The 13,130-nt window shown below is 46.9% G+C and overlaps 1 protein-coding gene across 1 annotated transcript; it reads right to left on the reverse strand.

Moving 5' to 3' along the window:
- Positions 1-204: 204 nt before the first annotated feature.
- On the reverse strand, positions 205-13,069 carry LOC311308653 (calpain-9; the record flags this gene model as incomplete). The annotated part of the gene is made up of 21 exons (XM_084437660.1): positions 205-310; positions 440-498; positions 1,238-1,354; positions 1,554-1,632; positions 3,045-3,113; positions 3,266-3,330; positions 3,429-3,486; positions 3,765-3,839; positions 3,946-3,999; positions 4,229-4,274; positions 4,544-4,752; positions 4,937-5,094; positions 5,971-6,134; positions 6,622-6,696; positions 7,018-7,109; positions 7,634-7,705; positions 8,161-8,323; positions 8,814-8,947; positions 9,234-9,352; positions 11,362-11,431; positions 12,833-13,069. The coding sequence occupies 21 exons, from the start codon at positions 13,067-13,069 to the stop codon at positions 284-286; spliced, it is 2,142 nt and encodes a 713-aa protein (XP_084293786.1). The 3' UTR covers positions 205-283.
- Between the last annotated feature and the right edge of the window lie 61 nt (positions 13,070-13,130).

The raw sequence follows: 13,130 nt of genomic DNA on the forward strand, positions 1-13,130 counted from the left end.
AGACACAGAACATCATTTCTCTGGATAATCTCCAGTGTTACAGACCTCTGATACATGCCTGCTCTCTGGGAGGACAGAGGGGAATAGAGGCTGTGAACAGATTACACAGAGGGAAATTACATGGGCTATACTTGGTTGCCATGGCTGCGATGTTCATAACGTTGTTATATTGAGTCGGTGGATAAAATAATATGTTTGGCATGGGTGGATAAAATCTTTATTGCAATGATCGGCTGTAATCAAAACAAAACAACAGCAGAAAAAATGAGGTCCAGCGAGAGCGTCAGTTGTACATTGTCATGTGGAGCCACTAGAAACAGAGAAAATCAAAAGAGAGACAGTCATTATTCAACATTAAGATTGTTGTTATCTGTAATGCGGTGTGATCATGCTGTGTGTGATTTCTGCACTTTGTTGTGTCCCTCTGTGTGACCCATACCTGTCTGTAGTTGACAGATACAGTGCCCATTCCAACCATGTCATAGGCTTGAAATTTATCTGCAGAGGACAAACATATCACAAGAACAAAGATGGGTTAATCATGCATATGCACATGTAACGGTGGTACTCTCGTATGTCTACTCTCGTACAATCTAATATCTGACTCCTGTTACTTCCCTTCCACTGTTTCCTTCCTCGTCTCCTCCCTCCTCACCCTGTCTCCCCCCAAACCCTCCCCCCTCTCTCCCCTCACCCTGTCTCCCCCCAAACCCTCCCCCCTCTCCCTCCTCACCCTGTCTCCCCCCAAACCCTCCCCCCTCTCCCCCCTCACCCTGTCTCCCCCCAAACCCTCCCCCCTCTCCCTCCTCACCCTGTCTCCCCCCAAACCCTCCCCCCTCTCCCCCCTCACCCTGTCTCCCCCCAAACCCTCCCCCCTCTCCCTCCTCACCCTGTCTCCCCCCAAACCCTCCCCCCTCTCTCCCCTCACCCTGTCTCCCCCCAAACCCTCCCCCCTCTCCCCCCTCACCCTGTCTCCCCCCAAACCCTCCCCCCTCTCCCTCCTCACCCTGTCTCCCCCCAAACCCTCCCCCCTCTCCCTCCTCACCCTGTCTCCCCCCAAACCCTCCCCCCTCTCCCCCCTCACCCTGTCTCCCCCCAAACCCTCCCCCCTCTCCCCCCTCACCCTGTCTCCCCCCAAACCCTCCCCCATCTCCCTCCTCACCCTGTCTCCCCCCAAACCCTCCCCCCTCTCCCCCCTCACGCTGTTTCTCCACTCCCCCTCCCTCCTCCTGCTTACGGGTCATGCTGTCTAGTTTCATCAGCAGGTACAGGAAGCCGGGGTAGCTGATGGTCATGTCTGGCTCCGTGTAGCGCAGGCCGATCAGCTGCAACACAAAGTCATCCACCTGCAAGCCTGTGTTGCCAGACCAGACCAAACGAACACAGATCAATACACCAGTTCTGCTTCAGTCCCCTGCTGTTCAGGCATTGTAAAATGCTGCTGGCTTGCGCTCAGAATTGTGGTCTGAGTGTGAAATAAGTGTGAAAATAGTGTGTGGGCGCCCTCTAGAGGTATACAACAGAATTGTCTGAGCAGGTGTGTGTTCTGTTACCTGCAGCCTTCAGGGCTGGTGACACTTCCGGGTACTCCAGATACTTAGTTCTGTTTCTGTCGAACGTCATGAATATATCCTGTCAAGTGAACACACAGCGGATTAAAGTCGCCACTGAATCACCACAGTGAAATGTAAATAGACGTCTTGACTGAATCAGATGAGTCATCATGTCGTTATTGAGTTAGCTCAGACACAGATAATCATAATTGAATCAAGGGAGTCACAAGTCGTGGATGTCTATCATAAAGTATTTTCTGTCCCAGGGTGCGGTGCTCAAACTGCACCTATTATTAGATAAAGAACCATACAGTATCATATTCGGTGCAATGTATTTGTGGTGTACAAGGTTCCCCTAATAGTGTAGAGGGCCTACCGATGCTTAAACAAAAAACAATATACATTCAATTTATAATCCACCAACCCTAACCAGTTGCTGCAGGTCAGCCAAGTTGCAGTAAAATGTTTGTACCGTAGATCATTTACAGTATGGGGCCCATCAAAACAAGAACAACAATCATGATGATACTGTAAATACTCATCAAAACAAGAACAACAATCATGATGATACTGTAAATACTCATCAAAACAAGAACAACAATCATGATGATATTGTAAATACTCATCAAAACAAGAACAACAATCATGATGATACTGTAAATACTCATCAAAACAAGAACAACAATCATGATGATATTGTAAATACTCATCAAAACAAGAACAACAATCATGATGATACTGTAAATACTCATCAAAACAAGAACAACAATCATGATGATACTGTAAATACTCATCAAAACAAGAACAACAATCATGATGATACTGTAAATACTCATCAAAACAAAAACAACAATCATGATGATACTGTAAATACTCATCAAAACAAGAACAACAATCATGATGATACTGTAAATACTCATCAAAACAAGAACAACAATCATGATGTTACTGTAAATACTCATCAAAACAAGAACAACAATCATGATGATACTGTAAATACTCATCAAAACAAGAACGACAATCATGATGATACTGTAAATTCTCATCAAAACAAGAACAACAATCATGATGATACTGTAAATACTCATCAAAACAAGAACAACAATCATGATGATACTGTAAATACTCATCAAAACAAGAACAACAATCATGATGATATTGTAAATACTCATCAAAACAAGAACAACAATCATGATGATACTGTAAATACTCATCAAAACAAGAACAACAATCATGATGATACTGTAAATACTAATCAAAACAAGAACAACAATCATGATGATATTGTAAATACTCATCAAAACAAGAACAACAATCATGATGATACTGTAAATACTCATCAAAACAAGAACAACAATCATGATGATACTGTAAATACTCATCAAAACAAGAACAACAATCATGATGATACTGTAAATACTCCAGACAGGCAGATGGAGTCAGAGGGGCTGGGCTGGGTCAGAGTTGACCACGGTTGACCTTTGACCTTACCGTCCACTTCCTGATCTTGTTCCACAGCATCTGGAATTCCTGCCAGTCCAGCTGGGCCAGACCTTGGCTCTGGGGTCAGGGGGGGTCAAGAAAGTGGCACAGAACAGTGGCTTCTGGTTTGAGCCCCAGCACAAACATGCATGATTCAACCTCGATGATCAAGAAGACTGAGCCCGACTACCATGACGAGTAGACTGTGGGGCTGCGAGACAGAAGGATACATCCATGAGGACCACGAAGCTCTTGCAGTGTTCCAGGACCAGCCTCTTTTCACTGCCGGCCAGCACTGCAAACACAAATACAATAATTGTAACTGTAACTGCTCGATAGATAAAGCACTACAGGGGAGTAGGGGTCATGGGTTATACAGAACCAAACACTGACCTCCTCCTTGGATGGCTTCTGTCAGCAGGTTGAACAGCTCCAACGGCCTGCACTGCCCCTTGTGGCGAGAGGTACAAAAATAGGGTGTGAAAACATGAGGAACACATATAGTGTGGGTGTCCGTGTCATGCTTTTAGGGCGCAATCCTCATTAGAGCAGAGGCTCACGAGGGCACATGACTTCCAGAGCGCAGTGATATCCGGATGTGAAAACGAGCGCACCCGGAAGTCGTTCACATCCGAATATCACTGCGCCCTGGAAGTCATGCGCTCTCGTGGTTCTCCGCTCTAATGAGGATTGCACCCTAAAAGCATGACACGGTGGGTGTCATCTCACCTTGTTGCAGTGCTTCATGAAGAGTTCACGGGTTGCGCCAGGAGAGGGCAGAGCTGACAGGTGTGGGGTCAAGGGCTGTAAGAGAGACCAGAGATGGGAGTCAAAACTAGAACCCACTAGACCCATAGCAAAGCCCAACCCTTGGAAACCAATACCCTCAAGACCATGACAAGACCCAGACCAGTTTTCGGGTTGCGCCAGGAGAAGGGAAAGCTGCCAGGTGTGGGGTCAAGGGCTGTAAGAGAGACCAGTGATGGGAGTCAAAACTAGAACCCACTAGACCCATAGCAAAGCCCAACCCCTGGAAACCAAGAGCCTCAAGACCCAGAGCAGTTTAAACACCCAGACCCAGACCAAGGCTCAAGACCGTCCATTGTTGAAGCAGGTCTTACTTTTTTAACAAGCAGTTAAGCATTGACCCAGGTCTGGTATCTACTGTCAGAAACCGTGTTGTTCTTCTCTACCTTGATGGGCGTGGCTTCCTCCTCTGCACCAGGCTTCTCTGCTGGCCTGCAAAAACTGCTGAGTCAGATCTACCACATATCAACTTAACCAAACTACATGAAGTACTAAGTAAATACTTGGTATATTTACTTAGTATGTTATATTTACTTAGTAGATAACCACAAAATGTCTGTCATCCCTGAAGGCTCATTGTGCAGTAGACATCTCATCTTTGTGTTCTTTATGTTGGTAGAGCTAGCTTTTCATCGGCGTAGCCGGGAAGCGGGAGACCAGGGTTTGAATCCCACCCTGGGCACGTCGAAACGTCCACTCACGTCGCAGTGTTCCCCTTCTCTGTCAACACCCTCAGGATGAACTCGCCCTGCTGGTTGTGCTGCTTGGTGGAGGCGATGATGACATAATGGCCGGGCGCTAGGCGACCACGAATCACAACCTCCCGTCGCTGAAAGTAGCCAGGGGTGCTGAGAACGGGGCGGAGCAAGCTGAGGTCCAGAGAGGAAAGGTAGCTGTGCTCTGATCGGGCCTGAGGAGGATACACACATACACACATACACACATACACACACACACACACACACACACTCACACACACACACATTGAAAGGAACACACTCATATGATGTATGTGTGTGCGTGCGTGTGTATGCGTGTGGCGTGCGCGTGTGTGTGTGTGCGTGCGTGCGGCGTGCGCGCGTGTGTGTGTGTACCTGGTAGATATCCAGACCGATGGCCAGGCTCACTCCCTTGCGTCGCTGGTGCTTCTGCATGAGGGCCACCAGGAAGGAGCAGGTCAGCTCGGGGCCCGACGGGTCATCGTCCTCCTCCAGCAGGGTCAGGTGGAACTGAGGGTTCTGCCAGAACCAACCTGCGCACACACACACACACACACACACACACACACACACACACACACACACACACACAGTTACAAACATACATGTGCAAAGATACACACACACAAGCACACACATACATTTCAATTACATAGATGATAATGTGATGTGCAAAGGTATATTTTTGATTTGGGCTTTGGTAGAGACATAAATGCAAGCAGGTTTTTTTTGCACTATATAAAATAAAAAAGCCTACATTTGAGCTACAGTCAGATCTAATTATCCTGACGGCTGGTTCTTTAACCTCCTGAACTGATGATCATGCATTTGGGTCACATGTGCACTTGCTGCATACAACTGATAGAGTTCAAAAAACCTACCTAAATATTACATGTCTGGTTTGTTTACTAACGTTATGCAATTCAGTAGGTGAGTGAGCCTCGTTGTGGCTCAAATCTGGCCATGTTTGCAATAGTAGGCAAGTCGGTACCGTTAATACGTGATTGTCCCGTATTGAAAAATAAAATGCACTTTCAATACTGAATCAATACAAGACATGAGGATTTTCCCATATATACATATACACATACCGTATATATATTTCCTGTATTTATGTGCACAGAACTGTGGTGTTGACGGAGGCTCTGAACTTTGTAGCCGCACAACCAAATTCAACCAGATACTACAGTCAGCCTCTCACGCATTAGCAAGAAACGGCAAACCAGTCCTACTAGCGATATTGGGCTAGGGAGGCAGGACTAGTAGAGAAGGGGATCTGTTAAGCGTTTGTGTACCAAATTATTGCTGGGGACAATTCAGTAGTCTCTGAATATTGATGGGGACATGTCCCCAGTGTCCCCCCTAAATTCTACTCCCATGATCATGTGTGTAGCAGTATCTGTTCTTACGTTCTCTGGGCGATCCCCCTGCGGAAAGGCCCTCGACCCAACTCCCATGATGCAATGTGCAGTGCCAGGGGTGCTGGGCGCTGCCAGGCTCACTGAGAGTTTCCTCTGTCAGGTGACACACCTCCATCAGCTCGAAGTTCTGACGGAAGTCTGGTACCTCCATCCTGAGAGGGAGGGAGAGAGAGAGAGAGAGAGAGGGAGAGGAGAGGGAGGGAGAGAGGGAGAGAGAGGGAGAGGGAGAGGGAGAGGGAGAGGGAGAGGGAGAGGGAGAGGAGAGGGAGAGGGAGAGTGAGAGGGAGAGGGAGAGGGAGAGGGAGAGGGAGAGGGAGAGAGAGAGGAGAGGAGAGGGAGAGGGAGAGGGAGAGGGAGAGGGAGAGGGAGAGAAAGAGGGAGAGGGAGAGGGAGAGGGAGGGAGAGAGGGAGGGAGAGAAAGAGAGAGAAGAGAAAGAGAGAGAAGAGGGGAGGAAGAAAGAGAGAGAGTGAGAGAGTGAGAAGGAGAGGGAGAGAAAGAGATTGAGAAAGAGAGAATGAAGGGTAAAGGGAGAGAGAGGGATGTTTAGGACAGATGAATAGAGAGGTAATGAAGCTAGATGCCAGGGGGAGAGAAGATAAGAGTGAGAGCAGAGAGCAGAGAGAGGAAGACTGACTCACCAGAACTCTCCATCCTCCTTCGCCACTCTGTTCAAACGCATCTGCTCCTCCTTACTGACGCTGCTCCACTCCGGCCTGCACACACACGCACGCACACACACACGCACGCACGCACACACAAACACATCACATACACACACGCACCTCCCCCCCACACACACACATCATATGCACGCACACACACGCACACTCACACACCACACACACACGCAAACACACAGACACATCACATATACACACTCAGCCCCCCCCCCCCACACACACAAACACATCATATGCACTCACACACACACGCACGCTCACACACCACACACACACACACATACACACACACACATTATTACAACATATTCCATGCTAAATAAACCTTTTGCGACGTGCTGATTGCTTGCTGACCCGTTGCTGTCGCTCCAAGGCCCAACCCACTCCACTTTGCCCCAGGGGTTCCGGACGCGCACCAGCTCTACACTCCCATACCTGGTCTTCACCTGGGGGAGACACCAGGGGGTTGGATAGGGGGGGGGGGGGATTCAGGAAGATGAGAAGGAAGGGGGAAGAGAGAGGAGGAGGGAGAGGGGGGAGGAGGGAGGGAGTGGATGGGGAGAGAACGTGCGTCAGAGTGAAATAAGCATCTTGAGTTACATGTCTGTCTAAATTCAAAATATAAGAGATCCAGCGCACACCGGGGATATAGAGAAGACTTTATTTAATGGTTACTGCGAACAATGAGGCAGGAAGCCCAGAGCGAAACGCCTTGTTTGCGGTAACCATTAAGCTAAGTCTTCTCTATACCCCCGGTGTGCACTGGAGCTCTTATATTTTGAATTTAGACAGACATGTAACTCAAGATGCTTATTTCACTTATTTCTTATTTCTTATATTTCGAATTTATCCCATGTGTTCTGCCCTAGAAGCAGCCTGGGTGAAGCAGCACGGCTGTGAACGGGACACTTGTAATCATTTACATTGCATGTATGTGTTACTCGGATCCAGCAGTAGGGGGCGCTGTTACCTTCTCCCCCCCAGTGACTGAGTAGGCGTGTCTGAACATGATGCCCTGCTCATTCCTCTGCTCCAGAGGGCCCTGAGGAAGACCCCCACCCAGCAGGCCGCCCACACACAGGCACACACACGCAGACACGCACACACACACACACAATTCTCAAATGTCAGAAGAATAATGGTACGGTCACACATGGGGCGAAATTAATATTCGCCTCCCATTCACTTCACATCGGTCCTTCGCGTGGAGTTCAACTTTGGTGAACTTTAATGCGAATTTCGCCTCAGAATGAAGGTTAGAAAAGAATCTAGTTGAAGCCGTACTCAGCTGTCTTTGACAAACTTCAATACTTTACAGCTCACAGTTAATAAACTGAATTCTGCAGAATGAGCATCACCACTAGCCTGGCCTTGCCAGACCCAATCAGGCTGGCGATGCCAGGCTACATCAACACCACACTTAATATTTATGGGTTTTTTATTTATTTATTTATTTATTTATTTATTCAAATATAAAGGGCTTTGTCCCCCACCCACCTGAGAGTTGGCACAGTTGATGAGGGCTCCCTTGGCCAGCAGTGGCTTGAGGAAGGCTAGCACGTCCCTGGGTATGGCAGACACCTCTGTCACCCCCCCTGTCATGTCCACCATGGCCTCGTGGGGGAAGCCCATGTTCAGGGCCCGGTAGCCCCCCTTCAGCCTGGAGGGACAGGGTCAGTACTGTCAACGGGACACTCTGAACACGACATTGGTTACGGTCAGCCAGATATTAGAGAGGCGTGTCAAAGTAGAATTCAACAGACACACCTCCCTGTCAGGACGAGTAGGGATAATTCATGTTCTATTATTGTTTTACTACAGTTTTATTGCAGAGTTCCTGCGCTCAATGTTCAAATTATTTCAACTTTGACCCCAGCGTGGGCGCCAACCTCGCCGCGCCGACCAATAGATTTTCAGAGTGTGGAATTCTCAGCTGGCCATACGGAGGATAAACTATGAACTCTTCGATTTGGTGTCCTGACCATGTCGTCCACTCTCTCAACACTGTGGTACCTTCACGACTTGAGGGAACAGTTTTTACAGCTCACTTATCTGGCCCCCAGGTGAAACTGTTTTTTGCTTCCCTCTGGAATATGTAGACTGTATGTACACACACACAAACACACACACACACACACACGCAGACTGACTTGGCGTAGGCCTTCTCCAGCAGAGCGCTCCAGAACTCCTGTTTCTCTGAGGAGCTCAGATAGATCAGCTTCCCCTCCTGGGTGGGTAACAGGTCATCCACTACCACCTCCTCCCACTGGCCGTACTGCCAGAACTACACACACGCACACGCGCGCACACACACACACACACACACACACACACACACACACACACACACACAGGCATGATGAACACATACAGTACACAAACACACATGTACGCAGGTACGAACGCACACACACAGGCACACATGCATACAAGCACACACAGGGAAAGAGAGAATGGGAGAAACAGATTCATTTTTATGTCAGTGAGGGAAACAGCTCATTAACTCCATTCTTTCTTCTTTGCACAGTCGTCCATTTAATGGTTGACAAATTAGCAGTTCAGAGCCTGACCCGGAAGTGAAAGCTGCCATTGTATCCCTTCTGGAAGCTCTGTCCTGCAGGCACCACCCTCTCCATCAGGGGGCGATGCAGCGAGAGGGACGCCACTGCCGACAGGAACCAGCAGTCATCTAAAACAGAGAAGACCAGGGCAACAGGGGGGGGGGGGGGGGGGGGGGGCAGGTGAGAGAAAGAGGCTGTGTTCCAAATCGCATACTTCTACTTTTTACTACCGGTACGTCAGTCTTGCTCAGTCAGTGTCTTGCTCAAGGACACTTCATCACAATGCCGGGATCGAACCGGCAGGTGGTCATAATATATCAGAGGACCCAAAACCAAACTCAGTGAGGGCGGAAGCAATACTGACGAGTGACGCAGAGGCACCCGGTAGAGGAGGCCGAGGCCGCAGAGGTACAGTAGAGGCTAGATTATGTACAGGTAGACCAGCCTCGCTCAGACACAGGCTGGTCAGAGAGGCCCTATTGCTTCATGCACGTCCCAAATAAATATCTGCCAGCTTGCAGGAACCTGGACATGGTGGCAGGAGGCTTAAAGGTGTAGTAAAGGGAAAAATCATGTTTAGCACTGTTTTAAGGTTACTTATGATCATATACAATGGTTCAGATCAAGAAGTTGACAAAACTAGCACTTTTGAGAAAGTTGATAATTGCTCTACCACCGTTTAGGTCATACAATGGATGTGGGTGGGCACCTTGAAAAATCATTCAAAAACATGTTAAAGGAGAATGCTCGTTTTTGACAACCTGGACCTTATTTACGGCATATTATAAGACGTTTCACTCACCGAGATAACTTTGGTGTAATTCGGAGGCCTGTAGAAGAAATTTAAAATCCAGCGCGAGCCAAGTATATCCATGTAATGGCGGCGGACGGGGCATTGAGAATGCAGCTTCTAAAAAATCTATTTTCTACAGCGAAACCGTTGTTTTCATCAATCTGTCTTTATGAATCGCTAGTTGTGCTTACATAGAGCGAGGGCTTGTTGTGTTTTTTCACATGCCTCTGTAATATGATCTTTAGAAACGTCTTTAGAAACGTCTTTAGAAAGTCTTTAGAAACGAAATAGCTTCCCCACTTGCTCCAGCACGCATGCACACAGCGCGCATAGTTGCTCCAGCACGCTGTGCGCATGCGCTTTGTTCGGCAACTGCGCTCCCCATTGAAACGTATGGCAACGCACTCTAGCTTTTGAGCTGCTAATTTTGCATTTTTACTCTTTTTCTAACTTGTCGCTATGCCTATAGTTTTAAGAGCTCATACACATATTATATATCGAAACGTTCACACAACTGTGCTGATTCGTTCAATGTAGGTATCTTAGCTGTGTGACTTATAGTTTTCACGATATGACGATTTGTTCGGCAACTGCGCTCCCCATTGAAACGTATGGTGCCACACTAACTTTTGAGCTGCTAATTTTGCATTTTTACCCTTTTTCTAACTTGTCACCATGTGTTTAAGCTATACGGACATATTATACAGAGAAATGTCCTGCAAGTTCTCAGGATTCCTGTGGTGTCAATATATAAGCTGTAACATTTATAGTTTTCGAGATAGAGCTGTCTGTATTGGACCATGTCTAGGATCAGTGTCAGTTGGGATTAGAGTGATGGCAGCTGTTGCTTTTTTTTAATTTGTGTGCATGTGCAGCCTCTCTTAAAGGTACATACACCCTTTTATAACTAATGTAGTAGCACAGAACTCAGCCAAAGTGGAATAGAGACACATGATCTTCACTGGTGGGGGCCGGTAGGTAGCCTGGAGAGGAGTACACCGTCCCTGACTGGCTATGACCAAAAGGGGCGGAGTCTCACCACCACGCCACTGTCCACACCACGGACCCCACAACTCAGCCCCTGAGTGGGCTAGAGACGCACGGTCTTCGCCGATGGGTGCATGGAGATTGGCCGGTCTGGAGTAGTACTAGCAGTAGCTGTTACATACAGCTGCAGCAGCTAGCGCACCTCACATTTTCTCCAGGAAATGTACTTTCTAGTTGTTTTTATTATTATATTAGTATTATTGTTATTATTATTGTATTGTTGTATTGTTACTATATTAATATTATTGTTATTATTATTATTTAGATGAGAGGAGAGGGCTGTTAGGTAGTACATACTGAGGAGTCCCTGACACACGTCCATGCGCGTGGCTCCATCAACTATGAACAGGGGTGTGGGGCAGATATCCTGGAGGAGAGAGACACAGCAAGACACAACATGTCAGAGAATGAGCTGTTTCAAAGTGTTATTCGACACCGCTGGGATGAGGGGTGTGTGTGTTTGTGTGTGTGTGTGTGTGTGTGTGTGCAAGTCTAAGACAGGACAGGAAAAAGGAAATGATCATGGATATAAAAACATATTGTAGGCCTACACATTGCTGGTTCAGTACAGGTATGATTATACAGCGCAAGAGTGTATAGAGATGTCTTAACTCTAATATAAGTCTTTATTGGTTGATTGGCATGACTTTATTGGTTACCACACATTCACCACAGCACAGAACAAACAGACAGCCCACAGCAAGCAGAAATAGGTCAGCGGTATGTTAGCTGAGGGCCTGGTGAATAAAACCAGTTAGACAGGATCATCTTTGTCCACAGCACTAATTGGATGCTCATAGAACCAGGAACCATGACAGCCTGATTTAATGCATTCTGAAGAAAATACTATACCTTCTACCCAGGGGTGTAGTGGAGACAAAAGAAGTGGATATATTCTGACTAAACAAGTGGGTGTACTGCAGCAGAAATGTCGTTTTTACATTAGTAGTGAACTGGGTATACTGTGGGTCCATAAAGATGTGGGTATACTCCATATACTCTCCACTACACCACTGCTTCTACCTAAACACACTGTTTCAAGCTGATGCTTGATTGGTATTTACTAGACAACACTATAGGCAACAAACCCTTTTGTGTGTGTGTGCGAGAGAGAGAGAGAGAGAGAGAGAGAGAGAGAGAGAGCTTGAAGCTGCTACTACTTGATTGGTATTTACTAGACGACAGGTATTACAGGCAACAAAAACCTGTGTGTGTGCGAGAGAGAGAGAGAGACTAAAAACCACATGTGGCATAAGTTGTGGTTGTGACACTTTCTGCTCTGCCTCATCATCACTTATTGAACAGATCCACACTCATGAAACCAATGTAGGCTTCTTCTTCCGGCTTTCGTTCAGAGCAGACGCTTTTGTTGCTTGCTCCTGCTCTTGTATTTCCTCTTTAACTGCCTTGTACTGTATTTTGTAACTGCCTAATGTATTTTGTATGTCGTAATTGCCTTGTATTTTGTATATCGCTCTTTCTTCCTTTTTTATGTGTTATTTGTATTGTAAAGCGCTTTGTGCATTCGTGCTGTGAAAGGCGCTATATAAATAAAACTTACTTACTTACAATGAAAAATATTTCACGCCGACATACTGGCAATTATATATCACATGTTATGTTTGTGGGTATGATTAATAGAATGTCTGATTCATTGACAAGAATAAAGTTAACATTTCAAGGATGCAATTCACAAAGTTTCTCCCTCTCGTAACAAATAATACCGGTTAACTTTAATTTTAAATCCGTCCGTTTTGTGTCGTATTACCTTTGGACGTTTCCATTTAATTGCAGGCTGTAGGATATCCCCCGTTGGAAAGCTGTGGTCCACAAACAGCCCATCATCCACGATCATAGCATTACTTTCATGGTCGTTTTTAGGATAGCCGGATAGAATTGACGACAGCCACCGTCCCGAGCCTCCCAGCTCATCTCCCGGTCCCTCGTCAGCCTCGCCGGTATCCTTCTCGACAGCGGAAACGACCTCTTCTGTACCGTCACTCATAGCTTCACAAAATTCCCGTTGCCTTTCAAACACTGGATATTCTTATTGCTGAATACTTACC

Source organism: Borostomias antarcticus (genome assembly GCF_949987555.1).
Source record: "Borostomias antarcticus genome assembly, chromosome: 1".
Taxonomy (NCBI): Eukaryota; Metazoa; Chordata; class Actinopteri; order Stomiiformes; family Stomiidae; genus Borostomias; species Borostomias antarcticus.